Raw genomic sequence first — 22,270 nt, 5'->3', positions numbered from 1 at the left:
ATTCTCGCACATCTCCTAGCCAATGAACCCCAGAAGAACACATAGAAAACACTACACTACAAGCTTGAAAATGGGGAAAACAACACAAGTCTCAATTATATATAATAAGTGAAGAAAGCAGCATTGATCTGGAAAGTGCCAATCACTAATTTAGTCTCTCAGATAAAAAGTTTAGAGAAGCAATATGGAGAATCCTTATAGAAATCAAGAAACCATAGAACAAGATAAACAAACCACAAATAAGAATCAAGAAGATATAAAAATATAAATGAAATTCTCTAAATTGAAATAACAGGACTAAAAAACATGGTAGATAAAATGAAAACATCACTGGAAAGCCACTCAAGTAGCAGCAGCTGAGGACTGAATCAGTGAGCTGGAAGATGAGATCCATAACAACTCAATACAACAAAAGAGAGTGAAAAAGAGCCTTAAAAGATACGATCTGACAATGGAAAAATACACAAAAACAAACAGATGAAAATAGAACTCTGATAATTTCAACAGAATAATGCAAGAATCATTAGAATCCCAGAGACCCAAAAAGAAAATCTCCAGGGAGAATCAACAGTCAAAGATACCATTGCAGAGAAACTCCCAGAGCTAAAGACTGCATGCAACCAAATACTGCATAGTAAAGAGTACCAGCTAAAAGAAACCCGAAGAAAAGCACCCCAATACATCTTAGTCACAATAACAAATCCCATAGATAGGAATAGAATACTGAAAGCAGAAAGAACAAAAAGGGAAATTACATTAAAAGGAGGATCCTTCATATTTACAGCAGACCATCAGAAGAAACCCTCAAGGCCAGAAAGCAGTGGTGGGATATAGTGACAAAACTCAATGAAATTAATTTTTTGTATGAATACTGTACCTAGCAAAATATAAATTCAGGATTAAAGGAAACATACATAGCTTCATGCATAAATAACAGCTCAGAAACTTTACAAACTCAAAACCAGCCTAAAAAGAAATACTGAAAGGTCTACTATAAGACAAGTCAGACAAAGAGACACACCAAAGGCATACATAAAGATGACACTAAATTAAACTCCTATATAATCCAGCTATACTACTCCTAGGGATACACCCTAGGAACACAAAAATACAATACAAAAATCCCTTCCTCACACCTATATTCATTGCATTGCTATTTATAATAGCCAGACTCTGGAAACAACCAAGATTTCCTTCAACAGATGAATGGCTAAAGAAACTGTGGTACATATACACAATGAAATATTATGCAGCCATCAGGAAAGATGAAATCATGGAATTTTTCTATACTTAGATGGGCATGGAATCTATTATATTGAGTAAAATAAGTCAGAGGGAGAGAGATAGACATAGAATAATCTCACTCATCTGTGGGTTTTAAGAAAAATTAAAGACAGTACTGTAATAAGGCCCAGAGACAATAGAATTAAGGCTGGAAGGGCTGGAAGGAATTTGAAGTTCACCACAAAGAGTGGTGAACGCTGTTAGGGAAATAACTGCACTAACAACTAGCATGAAAAAAATTTTTTTTTTTTGGTTTTTGGGTCACACCCATCAGCGCTCAGGGGTTACTCCTGGCTCTATGCTCAGAAATCGCTCCTGGCAGGCTCGGGGGACCATATGGGATGCCGGGATTCGAACCACCATTCTTCTGCATGCAAGGCAAATGCCTTACTCCATGCTATCTCTCTGGCCCCTAGCATGACAATTTTAAAAATGAGAGACGTAGAATGCCTGTTGTGAATACAGGCTGGGGTGGGGCACTGTGGTGAGAATGTTATACTGGTGAAAGGGGATATTCTGTTTATGACTGAAACCCAACTACAAACATGCTTGTAATCATGGTCCTTAAATAAAGATTTATTAAAAACAACTAATGCAGATGTCCCGCTACTCAAACCATTTGAGGGTGCTTTGAGATATACACCCACGCAATCATTTATATCCAATGTTACCATGAAAAGATCTATGTTAATGTATGAGGGAAATACAATGTTTGCTCCTTGGAATAAAAAAATTCCATGACAATTATTTCTCTCTTAACACATCAATGGTAAAGGCACCAGTTAAGAGACACAGAGTAGCAAAATGGGTCAAAAAAGCTGTATCTAACATTTTGCTGTTATAAGAAATACATCTAAAAACTCAGAACAAACATATACTCAAATTCAAAGGTTGGCAGATAATCATCCAAGCAAACAACTCCCATAAAAATGTTAGAGTGGCCATATTAATATCAGATGACACAAATTTTATAAGGAAGATAGATGGACATTTTGTAATAATCAAAGGATATGTATAACAGTAAGAAATTTTTCTCCAAAAATACACACACCCAAAAAAGGACCAGAAAATTAATACAATTGTTGACAAATATGAAAGAAGACATCAATAGCAACAAATAGTAGTGGAAGACCTAACACTGCCCTGTCAACACTTGATAGGTCAACCAGGCTGAAACCCAAGAAAAATGTACTAGCTCTGAAAGTAAAAATAAAAGAAAGTGGTCTAGGATATATATGTAAATATATAAAAATAGTGCCTAGAATATAAAAGGCACCCACAGAATGGGAGAAACTATTCACCGAATACCCATCAGATAAGGGACTACTATTGAAAATATACAAGGTACTGACATAACTTAACAAGAAAAAAAAACAAAAAACATTTAACCCCATCAAAAAGTGGGAAAAAGAAATGAATAGACACTTCCTCAAAGAAGAATGAAAAAATGCTCCACAGCATTAATCATCAGGAAGATGCAAATCAAAACAATGATAAGGTACCATCTCATGTCACAGAGATTGGCACACATCACAAAGAACAAGATCAATCATTGCTTGCAGGGTTGTGGAGAGTAAGGAACTCTCATTCACTGCTGGTGGGAATGCCATCTAGTCCAGATTTTATGAAGACAATAAAGAGATTCATCAAAAACTGGAAATTGAGCTCATATGTGATCCAGCTATCCCACTCATAAGGATATACCCTAGGAACACACAAATACAATTCAAAAATTCCTTCTTCACACCTATATTCATTGCAGCGCTATTTACAATAGCCAGATTCTAGAATCAGCCTTCAACAGATGAATGGCTAAAGAAACTGTGGTACATATACACATTGGAATATTATGCAGCTGTCAGGAGAGATGAAGTCATGAAATTCTCCTATATGTGGATGTACATGGAATCTATTATGCTGAGTGAAATAAGTCAGAGGGAAAGAGATACACAAAATAGTTACACTCATCTATGGATTAAAGACACTACTGTAATAATTCTCAGAACAATAGAGATGAGAGTTGGAAGGACTGGCTTATAATATGTAGCTAACCACAAGAGTGGTGATTGTATTTAGCTTAATAACTACACTAGCAACTAGCATTACAATGTGAGTGAAGAAGTAGAATGCCTGTCTTGAATACAAGCAGGGCTGGGGGAGGAGAATGAGGGGCATTATTGGTTGGGATGTTGCACTAGTGAAGGTGGGTGTTATTTTTATGACAGAAACCTAACTATAATTATGCTTGTAATAATGTTGCTTAAACAAAGATTTATTAAAAAAATAGAAAATAGTGAGTAAGATACAGAGGCCACCCACAGAATGGGAGAAACTGTTCACCCAATTACCCACAGATAATGGGCTCATAGCTATGATTTAACTACAATAAAAAATCTAACCCCATCAAAAATAGAAGAAATAGACATTTTTTCAAAGAAGCAATACCGATGGTTAAATGACATATAAAAATGCTCCATTTCACTTACTATCAGGGAGATGCAAATCAAAATAACAATGAGGTACCATCTCACAGCATAGAGACTGGCACACATCACAAAGAACAAGAATAATCATTGATGGAGGGGGTTTGGGGAGAATGGAACTTTCATTCAGTTATGTTGGGAATGCCATCTAGTCTAGTCCTGGAAAACAATATGGAGATTCCACAAAAAACTGGAAATGAACTCCCATATGATCCAGCTATACCACTTCTATGGATATACCCTAGAAACACAAAAATACAATTCAAAAATACCTCCCTCATACCTATATTCATTGCAGTGCTATTTATAATAACCAGAATCTGGAAACAACCCAGATGCCCAACAACACATTAGTTGCTAAAGTAACTATGGTACATATACACAATAAAATAATATGCATCTGTCAGTAAAAATGAAGTCACGATATTTTCCTATACATGAATGGACATGGAACCCAATATGCTGTGTGAAATTAGTCAGAGAAGATAGACACAGAATAATCTCACTCGTCTGTGGGATTTATGAAAAATAAAAGATAGTATGATAATAATACCTAGAAACAATAGAGATGAGATTTGAATGAACCAGCCCTTGATATCATGCTTACCACAAAGATTGGTGAGTGCAGTTAGAGAATTAATTACACCAACAACTCTCATGATAATGGTAGAGAAATATAATGTCTTTCTCGAAGACAGGCATGGCATGGGGAAAGACGGAGATTGGTAGCATTGGTGGTAGCATGATTGCCTGGTAAAGGTAGGTGTACGTTTTATGACTACAAACATGGTTTTAATTATGGTGCTTAAATAAATATATTAATAAAAATAAAATAAAAAAAAGAAAAGAAAAAATAAGCCCAAATACTGTGTTTGGGTTATTATCAGTTGCAATCACTTAGAGGCACTGCCTTTATTGCATAACATGTTAGAGAGACAAAAACATTAGATATTTTTTTGATTAGGTAACTTGAACATATTAAGTCATTTAACCCCTCTTTTATTACCATACTCTCTGCAGAAACATAATAAATGATATCGTGTTAAAACAACTTTAAATTTATGACTTCTTTGATTTTACAGGGATTAAGTACAGATCTTTATGTTGACAGTAAAATATTTTCTTTTTGAATACCATTCTAATATGACCTACTTCCTACATCCTACTTCCTGTGTGTCTGCTCCCACCTTGGGAATGTGCTGGGCTCATTTACTGTATAATTTCTTTTTATAAAATTATCCAAATGAATTGCAGTTAAAACATATTTATGAGTGGTTTTATGTGAACAATCTTCCAACACCAGTTCCTTCACTGGAGTTCATTTCCTCTATCAGTATCCCCATTTTCACTTCTGTTCCCTTCATCTGTTTGAAAGATACTTTTCCTTCTAGGCACCATGATTCACAATACTGTTACTAATCGGCTATTATGCATGTCACTTTACTTCTTTCAGCACACAGTCCTTATCCAGAATGACCACTTCCCACTATCATTGTGGCAGTTGTCTCTTCATTGCCCTATCCAAAGTCTCCTCTCCCAGTAGGAAGCTTTCTTCTGTGCCCAATTTTCCTGTTCTTTATTTCTATTGACTTTTGGCTTTTAGTTATTTCCCTGATATGCTTTCTTATATTCCAGACATAGTTAGATCAGTATGTTTTTGTCTCTCTACTAGCAGGCTCCTTTCACTCAGCATGACACACTACATATGAATCCATGTATAAGTAAAATGCATAAATTTATATTTTGGACAAGTAGTAACTTATGTTTATATATAACAGATATAACTCAAGAAAACAATAGCAAGATAACTAGTATCAAAATGTCAAAATCCAAAAGAGAGACAGGCAAGAGAGACAGATTTCTTTTTTTTTTTTTTTTTTTTTTTGGTTTTTGGGCCACACCCTGTGACGCTCAGGGGTTACTCCTGGCTATGCGCTCAGAAGTTGCTCCTGGTTTCTTGGGGGACCATATGGGACGCCGGGGGATCGAACCGCGGTCCGTGTGCAGGCAAGGCAGGCACCTTAGCTCCAGCGCCACCGCCCGGCCCCGAGAGACAGATTTCTTAAAGCAGTAAGGCAGAAGAAAAACCATGAATATAAAGGCAAGAACTTAAAATTAACGAGATTATCTGTATAAAATGGTTCATCAAGAAAAAAGTGGAATGACAAAATTACTAAATGAAAGAAACTTTCAACCTAGAGACCACTACTCAGCTAAACTCTAATATAGATGGGAGGGGGAATATAAATGTCCTCAAACCAAAAAATAGTACTGGCAACATTCATGATAACCAAACAGGCTCTAAATGAACTATTGAAAGGCTACTTATATAAGCCAAATTACCAAATTACTAATTATAGAAGCAACAACACTAGCAAAACAGTAAAATAGCAAAACAGCTCTTAATGGCAATCATATTCTTAAATGTCAATGAATTCAATTCTTGCACCAAAAGGCACAGAGTGGCAGAATGAATTAGGAAACAAAATTCATCTATTTGGTGTTTACAGAAAACATATTTCAAATCTTAGTATGGACAGATCAAAAGGCTGGAAAACAATTATATATGCTACTGGAAAACAAAAATCAAGTTGGTACAGTATTGCTTATTCAGGCCAAACTTCATTCAATTAAAAAGCAAATAGAGACAAGAATGGGCATACTTACTGATCAAGATAATAATAGACCAAAATTACTAATTACAATCAATGTATATGCACCAGATATTGGATCAGCAGTTTTTATTAAATCTTTCCCTGGCTGCTCTTGTTTTGAGTTAGCCAAGTCTGAGCCATATCCTTCTGCATGCATGGGTTGGCTGACTGTGCTCCAATTCTCGTCAGCGTTTTTTTTTTTTTTTTTCTTGTGGGGCACACCCAATGACAATCAGGGGTTACTCCTGGCTATATGCTCTGAAATAGCTCCTGGCTTGGGGGACCATATGGGACACCGGGGGATCTAACCGCAGTTCATCCTAGGTTAGTTGTGTGCAAGGCAAATGCCCTACTGCTTGCACTACCACTCTGGCCCCATGGTAATATTGGTTTTTACACTCCTACTTTTTCTAAATCTCCCTGGATGATCTCAAACTAAATTTCAGGGTTAAATAGTGGCTGGAGCATTTTAGGATAAGCATAATTTTCGCATCTATAGTACTAAGCAACGTGGTAGTGAGGACTATAAGAGGTGGCTACCCTATGTAGTATCATCTGCCGCATCTTATGTGTCGAGGTTCCTTTCCTAAAAAAAAACTTAGAGTGTGGGCTTTATTTAACATAGATTGACTTGCTGCAGCAGCAGCAGCAGTAGAAGAAGAAGAAGAAGAAGAAGAAGAAGAAGAAGAAGAAGAAGAAGAAGAAGAAGAAGAAGAAGAAGAAGAAGAAGAAGAAGGAGGAGGAGGAGGAGAGGAAGGTGGAGGAGCAGGAGGAGGAGGAAGAAGAAGAAAGAAGAAGAAAAGAAGAAGAGGAGGAAGAAGAAGAAGAAAAAGAAAAAGGAGAGAAGGAAAGGATAAGAAAGGAGAGTAGGAAAGAAGTAGGGAAAAAAGAGAGAAAAAGAAAATGGTGATTTGCAAAAACATATTTGATGAGTGGGACCTGTAACATAAATTTGTGGTGTGCCATTGACTGTTTCAGTGGTCTGAATGATCATATGCTTTATGTCCTAATAGAAGACATAAACAAAAGGAAATGGGTAAATTGGAGTATTTTATCAAGACATTGTCATAATGAGCATGGTAACTTGTATGATTGAGCACCGAAGCATAAAATTATGGTGTCCACCCTTTGTTTCCAAGAATCACTGTGGAAAAAGAAGCTGAAAGGTCATTTTATACCTGGTAAAATTAAGGCATTAAAACATTTTGTCAGTAATCACTGAAGCTGATGTCCCTGGCTTCCAATAATATTCTGCACCTATTTATGTAGATAAATACATTAGGATATTATTATAGACCTTTGTAGTTTGAGGTTGGTTGCATACCTGTTCAATCTAAACTGCTGTTTCCATTGTTGTTTCAAATTAAATTTCATTCCTGCCTTTAGTATTCTCATCTGGCTTCTTGCTCTCTTTTTATCTGACTCTCTTTTATTTTTATTTATTTTTTTAAATATCTTTAAGCTCCATGATTACAGACATGATTGTAGTTGGGGGAACATTTTCTAGAAAAGATCACATTTTATAATTTAAGTCTAATATAAATTCACTAATATAAGAATTACAGCAAACATTGTGTTAGACCACAATGCTAAATGTTAGAAATTAAAATGACATGGAGAAACTCCAACATCTCAAGACTAAACAATATATTGCTTAATAACAGCTGGATCAAAGAGAAGAACAAGAAAAAATTAAGATTCCTTGAGATTATTTATAATGAAGAGACAAGTTACCAAAAATCTATGGGATACAGCAAAAGCAGTAAAAAGGGGAAACTAATAACAATACTGTTATGCACAAGGAATAAAAAAGATAAGTCAACAACCTAAAGCACACTAAAATATCTGGAAAATTCACAACAGAACACCAAACACAGAGGAAAAGAAATAATAAAATTCAGAGTAGAAAACAACAATATAGAAACTAAAAAATTTAAAGTATCAGTGAAACCAAAAGATTTTTTTTTTTTAGGAGATGGTCTTTTAACTAATAAACAAGATAGGCAAACTTTTAGTAAGAATCATGAGGGAAAACAAAGAAAGTTCTTAATAAATCATATTATAAATGAAGGGTGAAATTACAACAGAACCTTTGAGACAACACAAGAGATTTCTATAAACACTTTATTCTGTTAAGGTATAGAAATACCAATCAATGGTTAGATATTTGGAAACATGCAATGCCCCAAAACTGAATGAAAAGAAAGTAGATAGCCAAAATAGACCAATCACAAGCAAGGAAATTGGAACTGTAATTGAGAATCTATTTTTAGTTGATAAAAGAAAAATATTATCAAAGGAGCACAGGTGTTTCCAATACACAGAACGATGTGCTCACAAATCACCCAAATATGATGGGACCATTGGTATCTTTGAAGATAGAACCTTTAACATCTTAGTTATGTAAGAATTACAGAAGAGGGAGGGGCAATTGGCCCAACCAGACAGTACTCAGGGCTTTCTCTGGCTCTGTGTCCAGAGACCAATCCTGGCAGTTGTCTGGGTACCATATGTGGTAGTGGGATCAGGCCAAGGTTAGCTACATGAAAGGCAAGTGCCCTAACAACTAGATCCTGATCACCTCAGTATTTGAAGCTTAGTACTAACTTTTTAATTGTAATTTTGTTCCATGAAACTGAATACAAGGGCCCCAAAAGTTTTGGTTCAAAATAAAGTTATGATAAAAATTTGATTTTATGCTTATTTTATATTCCCAGGGTAACATAAATATTATTGGGGACAAAATAGGTAACGAACAGAAAAATATAGGAAGTTCTAACTTAGATGAGGGAATCAGGTTTGTGATAAGGAAGGGAGCTTGGAGAAATTCAGTTTGTTCTCCCTCAACATACCCTGAGCCACCACACAGCCTAAAGGCCATAGGACAGGAAGAGAGCTCTCACCTAAATCCCACCATGTTTTAAACTGAACTCTTCTCAAAGACTTCCAAATTCCAAAACTGTCATAAAATAACAACTTCTCTGGTTTATACCAAAAAAGAAAATCCAGAAGAAACCAATAGATTTCTGGAAAGGTATCATCTTCCAAGACTGGATAAGGAGGATGTAGAAAGCCTAAACAGGCCAATCACATCTGAGGAAATGGAATCAGTAATTAAAAATTCCCCCAAATTCAAAGTCTAGGTCCAGATGATTTTACAGGTGAATTCTATCAATTCTATTTCGAGAAGAATTACTACCACTGATCCACAGACTCTTCCAAACCATTGAAAAGACAGGAATACTTTCTAATTCCTTTTATGAGACTAATATCACACTCATTCACAAAGATGGCAAAGATACTGCCAACAAAGAAAACTAATCTCACTAATTAACATAGATGCAAAAATCCTCAACAAAATCTTAGCAAATTGAATTCAGCACTACATCAAAAAGATTATACACCATGACCAAGTGGATTTCATACCAAGGATGCAAGGATGGTTCAACATACGCAAATCAATCAACATCAAACACCACATCAACAACAAGAAAGACAAAAATCAGATGATTATATCAATAGATGCAGAGAAGGGATTTGACAAAGTCCAACACCATTTATGATAAAAACACTCAGCAAAGCAGGGCTGGAAGGAACCTTCCTCAAGATAGTTACAGCTATTTATGAAAAGGCCACAGCTAACATTACCCTAAATGGTGTAAAACTGAAAGCGTTTCCACTAAGGTCAGGAACTAGGCAAGGCTGTCCACTCTCTCCACTTTTATTCAATATAGTTTTGGAAGTTCTACCAATAGCAATCAGACATGAGAAGGGAATCAAAGGAATCCAAATAGGAAAAGAAGAACTCAAACTATCTCTTTTTGCAGATGATATGATGATATACATTGAAAACCCTAAAGAGACCATAGTAAAACTCCTAGAAACAATTAACAATACAGCAAAGTGGCTAGATTCAAAGTCAATACTAAAAAGATAGCAGTGTTACTCTATGCAAATAGCATAGTAGAGGAGAAAGATTAAGGAGACAATTTCATTTAAAATAGTATCCAAAAATATCAAGTACCTAGGTATCAACCTTACAAGAGAAGTGAAGGACCTATACCATAAAAACTTCAAAACACTCCAGAAAGAAATTGAAGAGGACGTAAGGAAATGAAAGAGCATCCCCTGCTCATGGGTAGGTAGAATCAACATAGTCAAAATGACTCTTACCTAAATTTCTATATAGATGCAATGCAATCCCTATCCAAATTCAGACATCATTTTTTTTAAGGATTTAGAATAATCAATAAAATTCAACTTGAACCACAAAAGACCCAGGGTATCCAAATACATACTGAAAAACAAGAAGCTAGGTGGCATTTCTTTACCTAACCTGAAGCTTTACTATAAATGCATAGTGATCAAAACAGCAGGGTACTGGAACAAAGATAGAGTCTCAGTAGAACAGAATATCCAGAGATAAACCTCCAAATATACAGCCAACTAATATTTGACAAAGAGCCAAGAACTTGAAATGGAACAAAGACAGTCTCTTCAACAAATGGTGTTGGACAACTGAATAACCATCTGTAAGAAATTAAAAATTGGTCCATACCTCACACCTAACACAAATGTCAACTCAAAATGGTTTAAAGACCTTGAAATCAGACCCAAACTCATAAAGTTTATTGAGGAAAAATAAGCAGAACACTCAAAGGCCTATATATATCAAAAAGTCTTTGAGGATAGAATGATAATGGCAAGAACTTTAGCACCAAATCCAAATAAATGGGAATACATCAAACTAAAAAGTTTCTGCATTGCAAAAGAAACCCTACGTAATACTAGAAGACAGTTAACGGAATGGGAAAATTTTTTTGTATTCAACACGTCAGATAAAGGACTATCTAGGATATGCAAAGCACTCAGAAAGATGAGCTTCAAAAATCTAATAAAGCCATAGAAAAATGGGGAGAAGAAATGAATAAACACTTCTCTGAGGAAGAATGAAAGATGGTCAACAGACACATGTAAACAAGCTCACCTTCACACATCATTAGGGAAATCCAAATCAAGACAATGAGGTACCACCTTATACCAGTGAGGATGGCTCACATGAAAAATAACAGGAATAATCTCTACAGGTGGGGATATAGTAATGCTGGTGGGAACACTGATGGTTCAACCCCTATGGAAAACAGTGTGGAGAGTGCTCTGTAAACTCAGAATTGAGCTGCCATATGACCCATCAATTGCTCTCCTGGTAATTTATCCCCAAGTTGGAAGAACATTCATTCCAAAGTATGTGTGCACTCTATTATTTATCACAGCACAATAGCCAAGATTTGGAACCAGCCTCCATGTTCAATAATAGATGAGTGGATCATGAAGATGTGGTATTTATACACATTGGAATACTACATAACAATTAGAAATGATACAATCGTAGACTTTGCAGCAACATGGATTGATTTACAAAATGTTATGTTAAATGAAGTAAGCCAGAAGATGAATGATAAACACAGAATGATAGCACTCTTCTGAGGTACTTAGAATAAACACCATATATACATTTAATACTCCAGGAACAATTACAACGGTCTAATAGGGTAGAAACTCCAAGCGAGCAAGCAGGTATGTAATCAGCCTTTTACTGCAAAGGCCTATAATAATGTCTTAGGGATCTTATACAAGGTTACAGGTGAAGAATATGATTGGAAGCCAGAGACTCCAGCGGAAACTTTTCATAACAATGTATTTTAATGTCTTAATATTACTAGATTTAAAATAACCTCTCAGCTCCTTTGTCCATAGAGATTCTTGGATACAAAGGGTGGATACCCTAATTTGATACCTTGGTGCTCAGTCACTCTAGATAACATATTCAGATTGCATTATGAAAATGTCTAGATGAAACACTCCAATATACCCCTTTTCTCTGGTTTATAGCCTCTATTAGGACCTAACGCATGTGACCATCCAGACTACTGAGACAATTAACTGCAAATCACAGACTTATATTACAGAACCTACTACTCATTGAACATGTTTGGTCAAATTAACATTTCTTTTCTCTCTCCTTTCTTCTTTCTTCTCACTACTTTTTTCTTTCTCACCTTTCTTCTTCTACCTCTTCTTTATCATCATCTTGATTTATTAATTTTTAACCTAATTTTTACTATATTTATCTATTTTTTTGTTCTTAAGCTCTTTCTTTCTCTGTTTCTTAAGATATACCCAAGCTAATTATTTATCTTTATTCAATCAGTTCTAGGAGCTCAGACACATCCTATTAGGGTCCGACCTCTAACAACAGCTTAAGAACAGATCAGTATTGTATGTTTTTATGTGCGCATGAGTACATAGAAAGAGGACTCCTCTATGAGAGCCAAACCTAAATTGTAAACATTCTATGCCTATAATGTATATAGCCACTCCTATAAACTATCTCTCTGCCCCACATTCAGAAATCCTATCATCCCCTCACCCCACATTTCCAACCCAATATTCCTCCTTATTAATGCTTTTTACCCTCAGTTCTTTACCCATCAGGTATCAAGACCGACCTCCTGCCCCAATAAGCCCCAGCTCCCAAGCGAATGGATTCCCACCCAGCCCCACATCTTGTCACCCAGCAAGAATCTACAACCAAGACCCCTGCTGACTCATGTTCTGTGTCCCTCCTTCTTCCCCCCCCCCAAATGTGGACTGTTGTTTGATACTGAACTCAGCTCCAGAAGGTTACCTATTGCAAGAACTCTACCTGAGTCCTTTCTGCCGCAATCGTTTCTCACTCTCAACTAGATCATGGTGCGTGATGATAATGTGCTCTGGATTCCACCCCCCACAAGAAAATCTCAAAAGACAATGGGTAAGACTATATTTCCTTTATAAGTTTAAGACCTATATAATACTACCTTTTAACTCGTTTATCCCCAAATGTTAGGTAGTAATCACTTTGTTCCCTTAGTATTTTTAAACTTATTTTTATTTATTATTTCCTTTATATATATGTGAGTATATACATATACATATACATATACATATACATATACATATATGTTGTCTTGTTTCTGCTTTCTCTTCTTCCTTAACTCCACCTGTTTTGATTCTGCTAGATACAAAAACCTACAAAAAAAGTCTTGCTGAGAATAATAGCACAGGTCAAAACCAGGTCACAGATGATGGAGCCTGACACTCTCACCCCTCAATGCACCAGCAATATAATATACCACCATTTCTTCTTGCAAAGGCATACTACAAAAGGGGAAATTTTACATATCGAAACAAGCTCTTATCTACTATAGATAGGAACTCATATACTTTACAATACAGGGGTACCTCCCACCTTGAACATGTCATGTGTTCCTAATTTAGACTTCATGTGATTTGACAGGGTCCGTCCAACCCTGAACCCTAGATCTCAGTCATAGAACTGACACAGCTCTCTGCAACAGCTCCAGGAACCAAACTTCTTCTGGGACATTCTTAATTCTGCTCTGACACCAAAACACTCAGGTTTTGATATGACATACTCATAATGAGGAAATGGCAACAACTTGGACCAAGAGCAGGTTGTCTTACCTCACCTCCTAAAGTTAAGATGAATTCAGAAGACATGTCATTTTTTATTGGTACAAAAGCCAACTTCAATATCTACAGAAGACTGACTGTGATAACCATGACTGGGCAGAACTTATCCTGGGACCAATGAAAAAAGACACTAGTCTAGACCCTTGGCCTATGATCAACCTAGATCTCTAACTCCAGAGGTCTGAATGAGACAACTGCAACCGAGAAGATCTTCTGGAAACATTAGGAAAGATTCTTTTCTATGCTTCATCCTAGGATCAGGGCAAAAACCAACTACAGAAGACTGATTAAAACAACAATGATGGAACAAAACTTCTAGAACCATAAAGAGAGACTCCACCTAGGCTCCATCCTTTGACCAGTATAAATATCGAAATCTCTAGCTTCAGAGGCAGAATTTTATCATCCATAATGGAGAGGAAAGTTTCCAGACACCACCAAAGGTCTAAGGGGAGAGTAAAAGAACATATCTGGAGTCTGTAGTTATTCCCATGACAGTATACTTCAAGGCAGGGAGAAACCCTTTATCTCTTAGGCCAACGGAACTCCCTTTCTAATTTCCCTAATATTTATTGTGCTTCTGCAAGAAAAAAAAAGAGAGAGAAGCACAAATTAACTTTTTTTTATTTTGCTATTGTTGTTTGTTTCTTTTTTTTTTTTTTCCATGGGTTTCCTCTTTTGGTATGTGCCTTTTTATTTTTTATTTCAAGACTGTGGTTATTGTGTGTTTGGTATCTTTATTGCTGTGGTACTTGTAGAGTTTTTTTTTTTTTTTTTGGTTTTTGGGTCACATCCCGCACTTAGAGGTTACTCCTGGCTCTATGCTCAGAAATCGCCCCTGGCAGGTTCAGGGGACCATGTGGGATGCCGGGATTTGAACCTTCTGCATGCACGGCAAATGCTTTTACCTCCATGCTATTTCTCCAGCTTTTCTTTTAGTATTATTGTTAGGTTTCTCCCTTTTTCCCTTTCTTCTCTTAAGCTGATATTTATAGCCTCTAGAAGGACTCCTCCCATTCTTTGCTTGTTTGATTTTTGCCCCATTTTATTTTATTTTTTTTTCTTTTCTTCAAACAGAACCACATAATTTGAATCATCTTATTTCGCCTCACAAATTGAGGGGGAAATAATGGAGGGTACTAAGACCAGACAGTCATATGAACAATAAGTAGAAATAAAAAAAAATGATCAGACGATAAGACATGATAGACACAAAGGGGACCACTTATACTAGCAACCTGGGTGGTAATGGAGGGGTATGTGGGATGCATGCTGGGAACAGGGGTGGAGGGAGGACAACATTGGTGGTGGGAGTGACCCTGATTCAATGTCACTATGAACCTAAAAAATGACTGGGAATGATTTGTAATCCACTTTGGTCAAAATAAAAATTAAAAAATATTTTCACCCACCTTAAAAATATTTTAATTTAAAAATGAAAAATAGTTTTTAATTAATTTATTAATTAAAAAATAATATGACTTTAAAACATAAAATTTTTTTTTTTTTGGTTTTTGGTTTTTGGGCCACACCCAGTGGTGCTCAGGGGTTACTCCTGCTCTCTGCTCAGAAATAGCTCCTGGCAGGCACAGGGGACCAGATGGGACTCTGGGATTTGAACCAACCACCTTAGGTCCTGAATTGGCTGCTTGAAGGCAAACGCCACTGTGCTATCTCTCTGGCCCTAAAACATATAAAATCTCATTTGGAAAGATCTTCCAACTAAGAATCCTCTACCTCACAGCTTTGTCCCTCAGTTTCGAAGAGATAAAAATGTTTTTAAAACAAACAGCAGTTGAAACTGGTTTTAATGAAACCCAGCCATCCAACTATATAAATGAAATATCAAATAGCATAAGCAACCAAACTATAGAAAGACATGGAATCATATACCTTCATAACAATAATTTCTATAAATGCCAATGAATTATAGTCTCCCAGAATATGACAGAGTAGCAGGATAAATCAAAAACAAAATTCAAAGTTACATTTCTTACCAAAGACACTCATGGACTCTCATAATAAACACAAGTTCAGAGAAAATGCCTGGAAGACAGTCATACAGGATAATATAAGAAAATAAAGGCAGAAATTCCATGCTGATTTAGACCAAATATAATTAAAACTAAAAAAGTGAATAATAGATAGGGAAGACTATTACATATTAATTAAAGGTTAAATAAATCATAGGGATTTAAATTCAGCCACACACTGTCAAATTAAAAGACAGCAACATTTACAAATAACTTCTAACAAATCTGAGACATAGAAAATTAATCGTACAATGATGAATGAAGGTGACTTCAATAATTAACTCATATCTAGACAGATTAACAAGAAAAACATCAATAATTAATCAAGAGCATTAAATGAACTAGAAAAATCACTTTAATAGACATATTCAGAACCCTCTGTCCTTTCCACTAATTTAAATTCACATTCATCTCCTGTAAAACAGGACATTTTCTAGAATAGATAACATGATGGAACACAATTCAAACACCTACAAAATCACAAACACAAAAATTTTTCTCAGACCACAAGTCCACAGTGTAGAAAACAGTTACAAAAAAGACAATGAAGAACAGTTTAAAATGGTTGAAAAAAGGTTAAATATTTGAAAACTTAGCAATGTAAAATTTATTAATGTTATTACAAAATAAAAATAAAATCAAAAAAAAATAATAAATTTCTTTGAAATGAACTAGAATGAAGATAATGACTACTATAGCCTAAGGGTTACAGCAAAATCAAGGGGAGGAGATATTCTGGTTCACATCAGGAAGAAAGAAATGATCATATTATGTAACCTCACAGTTACAGAAAGTAGAAAAAGAACTATAGATAAATCACAAGAAATGGAGGAGATGATAAAAATTAGAGCAGAAAAAAAATACAAATACAAAGTGTCAATAAAACTAAGAGTTGATTTGTTGAAAAAATAAGCAAAACTAACAAACTCATACCAAGACAGAGAGAAAACTCTTTAAATAGGATCATAGATGACAAGGAGAAATGTAAACTACTATGCTAGAAAATATAGATAAGAGGTTACTATAAACAATTTTTGCCACCTAATTGAGAAATCTAAAAGAAATAGATTAATTTATAAAATCCTATCAACTTGAAAGACTAAATAAAGAAGAAACAGAAAACCTGAAGAACAATCTTTTGTAAATAAATTAAAATAAAAGTAACTCCAATTTCCCCAGGAAAAAAATCCCAGATCCACAAGGATTTTCTAAGAAGTTCTAAGAATCCTTAATGCTCATACTCCTCAAGCTCTTCCTAAATATTTAAGAAACAGAACTTCATGCCCTTAAATATTCCTATGAAACCAATTTTACTTAGTACCAAAATTAGGTAGACACTGCTATAGACCAGTATTCCAATGAACATTGATGTAAAGATCCTTAACAAAGGCCCAAAGAAAATAGAACTGAAGAGTTGACCCAAAGAGCTGAAATTGCAAAAGTCGAAGGTTTGAAAGTGCTTTGGCATATTGGTGGAGGAAAGTGAGTACTCTAGTGATGAGTGTGCTCTTGAAATGATATATGTACTGTGATCAATACTGTACAAATGAGTTTCACAATAAAGAAAAATTAAAAAAACCAAAGTGCTTAAGAAAATGTTAAGCAGGAATCTATTCTCTGCTTTAAATAACCTGTTAACCTTCACATGCAGATTCCCAAACAGAACCCCAGCATATATCTATCTCACAGAATTGTAGAGGATGCATTGCTAAACCAAGCCCCAGCAGGCAAATGGCAGCCTAGTTGAATGAGGGATGCCCAGAGGATCTTGCTGCTTCCCCACATCCTGGAAGAAATGCCCTTACATCAGGTCTGATTATTCTGTCACTCATTCCCAAAAAGTCCAGAGAGAAATAATTCTCTTTCAGGGATGCAGGCAAAGAAATGCACCCAGGTTCAACATTGCTCTGTGCTCCAACCCAACTTGAGAACCTGCTGACTTTATAGGGAAAAGTGTCAGTGAAGAAGTTGAGACTAAAAATTAGATTTTTCTGTAAAAGTCTTTTCTACTTACCTTAATATTACCCCAAGCTTGATGGGATAAGAACTCTAATGGACTGGTGATGCCTGTCTGTACTGAAGATCGAAGAAGAAAGTCCAACTCTGCTGTTCTAACTTCTTTATTCATAAGCAGAATCTGTGATATGGAAGAATGACACTGGATTAATTTCTTTCTTTTCTTTTCTTTTTTTTGGTTTTGGTTTTGGTTCACATACAACAATGCTCAGGAGTTACTCCTGGTTTTGCACCCAGAAATTGCTCATGGCAAGCTTGGGGACCATAAAAGATGCTGGGGAACAAACCTACCTAAGTCTGGATTGGCCACATGCAAGGCAAATGTCCTACTGCTGTGCCATCTCTCTGGCTCCTAACACTGGATTTGTTTAGTCAGTGACGGAGATATTAGACTAGGACTATTGATCTAAAACAAAAAAATTTGCCTATCATTTTTGGCAGTTGACAGTGGAAGAAATAGTATAACTGAGAAAATCACTTCTGTATGCATTTTCATCTCAAATAAAAATGTGACTTATATTTCCCAGTGAATTGAGCATAGATTGTGATTCAATAATGAATAACATAAGTCATATTTCAGCAAAATAGTTGAGGATATGTGATGACTGAAGTATTGTTTCAAAGAAATATATTAATACATCTAAAATGGAAATGTGAGCATAAGTAATGTTGAAGAAGTTTCCAAATAAGAATATGGCCAGCAAGCACGGGTGGAGGATTTTCTTTCTTTTTCTTTTTAACCATTCTCTTAGTGCTTTTTTTGGATATTGGATAATACAGTTAAGATATGGGAATAGGAAAGTACACCGGCCCAGTGGGGCTCAGCTGTGAAAGACTGTGAGTGTGACCTGTCTATGTCTGTCTACTGTCCTCTTGCGTGAAACTCTTGCGAGTGGGGCAAAAAGAGCCTCCAGAAACCTCGCTCGCCCAGACGCCATTTTCAGGGAGGGACTTCAGAGCATAAAAACCGGCTAACCTTTGCAAAAGCTGGCTCCCTGTGTGTGACACCAGGCGGGGAAAATCCGCGAAAGTACACCGGCCCAGTGGGGCTCAGCTGTGAAAGACTGTGAGTGTGACCTGTCCATGTCTGTCTACTGTCCTCTTGCGTGAAACTCTTGCAAGTGGGGCAAAAAGAGCCTCCAGAAACCTCACTCGCCCAGACGCCATTTTCAGGGAGGGACTTCAGAGCATAAAAACCGGCTAACCTTTGCAAAAGCTGGCTCCCTGTGTGTGACACCAGGCGGGGAAAATCCGCGAAAGTACACCGGCCCAGTGGGGCTCAGCTGTGAAAGACTGTGAGTGTGACCTGTCTATGTCTGTCTACTGTCCTCTTGCGTGAAACTCTTGCGAGTGGGGCAAAAAGAGGCTCAGAGGAGCACGGCCGCTCCGCTTCGCTACGCGGCCGTGCACTCTTTCTAAGGAAAGAACTCCATTGCAACAAGAAGGAAAAATCACACTAAGAACGGCGCTATATCACAGAAGCAAACATTTCTCTCTGGACTGTCTTCTCTGTTGCATGCTCGGGCCTAAGATTTGACCCGGTGTGAGGCTTCATCCACGGAGGACTCCCCTCCCTTAGAGGCAAGTCAGCCCATCCAGAAAGGGAGGAGCCAGAGGAGTGTGCTGCCTACATCATATAGACAATGAATACCACCACAACACGTAGAAAAACCCACAATACAAGTGTGACAATGGGGAAACAACGCAGGCCAGCATCAGACATAGAGAATGAAGATGACAATTCTGAGGACCAGATAATGACTGAACAACTAATCAACCTCTCAGATAAGGACTTTAGACTAGCAATATGGAAGGTGCTCAACAGACTCCAAGAAACCATGGATCGAGTTGAACAGAACACTAATAAGAACCAAGAAAATATGAAGGCAGAAATGACAAAACTCCAAACTGAAATAACATGTCAACTAACAGGACTGAAAAAGTCAGTAAACGAAGTGAATGACAAAATGGATAAGCTCTGGGACAGGGTATCAGAAGCTGAGAATAGACTTGGTGCTGTGGAAGATGAGATACATAACAATTCCATACAGCAGGAGAGATTGGACAAAAAACTTAAAGCAAATGAGCAGACAATGGAAAAATTAGTCAAAGAATGGGAACAGACGAAAATAGAAGTCTATGATAAGATCAACAGAAACAACTTAAGAATCATTGGAGTCCCAGAGACCCAGGAAGAAAATTTCCAGGAAGAATCAATGGTCAAGAACATCATTAAAGAGAAACTCCCAGAGCTAAAGAATATATGTGATCAAATCCTGCATGCCCGAAGAGTACCAACCAAAAGAGACCCCAGAAAAACCACCCCAAGACACATCCTAGTCACAATGACAAATCCCACAGATAGAGACAGAATTCTGAAAACAGCAAGATCAAAAGGGGAAATCATGTTCAAGCAAGCTTCCCTGAGATTTACAGCAGACCTGTCACCAGAAACGCTCAATGCCAGAAAGCAGTGGTGGGATATTGTGACAAGACTGAATGAAATGAATGCTTCACCCAGAATACTATACCCAGCAAAACTCACTTTCCGGTTTGATGGAAGAATACATGGTTTCACAGACAAAAAACAGCTCAGAAACTTCACAGACACAAAACCAGTCTTAAGAGAAAAACTGAAAGACCTAATCTAAGACAAGACTACCCAAAAGACACACCAAATTTTGAAATAAAGATGGCGTTAAATCCCAGGACAATTCTTTCTCTCAACGTCAATGGACTAAATGCACCAGTTAAGAGACACAGAGTGGCTAAATGGATCAAAAAACTCAATCCAACCTTCTGCTGCCTACAAGAAACGCACCTGAATAGTCAGAACAAACATAGACTCAAAATAAAAGGCTGGAGAAAAGTTATCCAAGCAAACAACACCCATAAAAAAGCTGGAGTGGCCATACTAATATCAGATAATGCAAACTTTATACTCAGGAAGGTTGTAAGGGACAAAGACGGACATTTTATATTAATCAAGGGGTACGTAGAGCAGGAAGAATTCACTCTCCTAAACATATATGCACCGAATGAGGGGCCAGCAAAATATTTAATACAACTGTTGACAAATCTGAAAAATAATATCAACAACAACACAATAATTGTAGGGGACCTTAACACGGCTTTGTCAACACTGGACAGGTCAAGCAGACTGAAACCCAACAAGAATATACTAGACCTGAGGAGAGAAATGGAAGAAAGAGGCCTAGTGGATATATATAGGACACTCCATCCCCAGAAACCTGGATACACATTCTTCTCCAATGTACATGGGACATTCTCCAGGATAGACTACATGCTGGCACATAAAACATACCTCCATAAGATCAAGAGGATAGAAATTTTGCAGACTACCTTCGCTGACCACAAGGCTCTGAAATTATTTGTGAACTCCAAAGGGACTCAGAAGAAATACTTTAACACCTGGAAGTTAAACAGCCTCATGCTCAATAACCAGTGGGTCCGAGATGAAATCAAGGAGGAAATAAAAAGGTTCCTGGAAACAAATGACAATAAAGACACAAACTCTCAGAACCTATGGGACACAGCAAAAGCAGTACTGAGAGGAAAATTTATAGCTTTGCAAGCACACATCAGGAAGGAAGAAGGAGCTTACCTGAGTAGCTTAATGACACAGCTAATAGAACTAGAAAATGCTCAACAAAAGGACCCAAGAATAGGAAGACAGAAGGAAATAACAAAGCTGAGAGCAGAAATCAACGAAGTGGAAACTCAAAAAACAATCCGAAAGATCAACGAAAGCAGAAGTTGGTTCTTTGAAAAAATAAACAAGATTGATAGACCACTGGCAAACCTAACAAAGAAAGAGAGAGAGAGAAACTTGATAACTCGTATCAGGAATGAAAAAGGAGAGATCACTACTGATATGACAGAGATTCAAAGGGTAATCAGAAACTACTTTGAAAAACTCTACGCCACTAAAAATGAGAACCTGGAAGAAATGGATAAATTCTTGGACTCTTATAATCTTCCACGGTTGAAGGAAGAGGATGTAGCATATCTAAACACCCCCATCACCATTGATGAAATTAAAACAGTAATCAAATGTCTGCCGAAAAACAAAAGCCCAGGTCCAGATGGATTCACTAATGAATTCTATCAAACTTTCCAAGAGGAACTACTGCCAATCTTGGCAAGACTCTTTCATGAAATTGAACAAACAGAAACACTTCCAAATAGCTTTTATGAAGCCAACATCACCTTGATACCTAAACCAGACAGAGACGCTACCAAA

At 36.7% G+C, this 22,270-nt stretch overlaps 1 protein-coding gene across 1 annotated transcript in view; it reads right to left on the bottom strand.

Annotated features, from left to right (window-relative positions):
• Positions 1-22,270, bottom strand: part of DNAH9 (dynein axonemal heavy chain 9) — a 704,007-nt gene that overhangs the window by 84,868 nt on the left and 596,869 nt on the right. The window contains exon 59 of the mRNA XM_049776731.1: positions 18,005-18,127. Coding sequence (XP_049632688.1) covers positions 18,005-18,127 — 123 coding nt within the window. The remainder of the gene's footprint in view (positions 1-18,004; positions 18,128-22,270) is intronic.

Source organism: Suncus etruscus, chromosome 7, assembly GCF_024139225.1.
Source record: "Suncus etruscus isolate mSunEtr1 chromosome 7, mSunEtr1.pri.cur, whole genome shotgun sequence".
NCBI lineage: Eukaryota > Metazoa > Chordata > Mammalia > Eulipotyphla > Soricidae > Suncus > Suncus etruscus.
The sequence above is the reverse complement of the archived record's forward strand: the minus strand, read 5'-3'. Positions and strand labels throughout refer to the sequence as shown.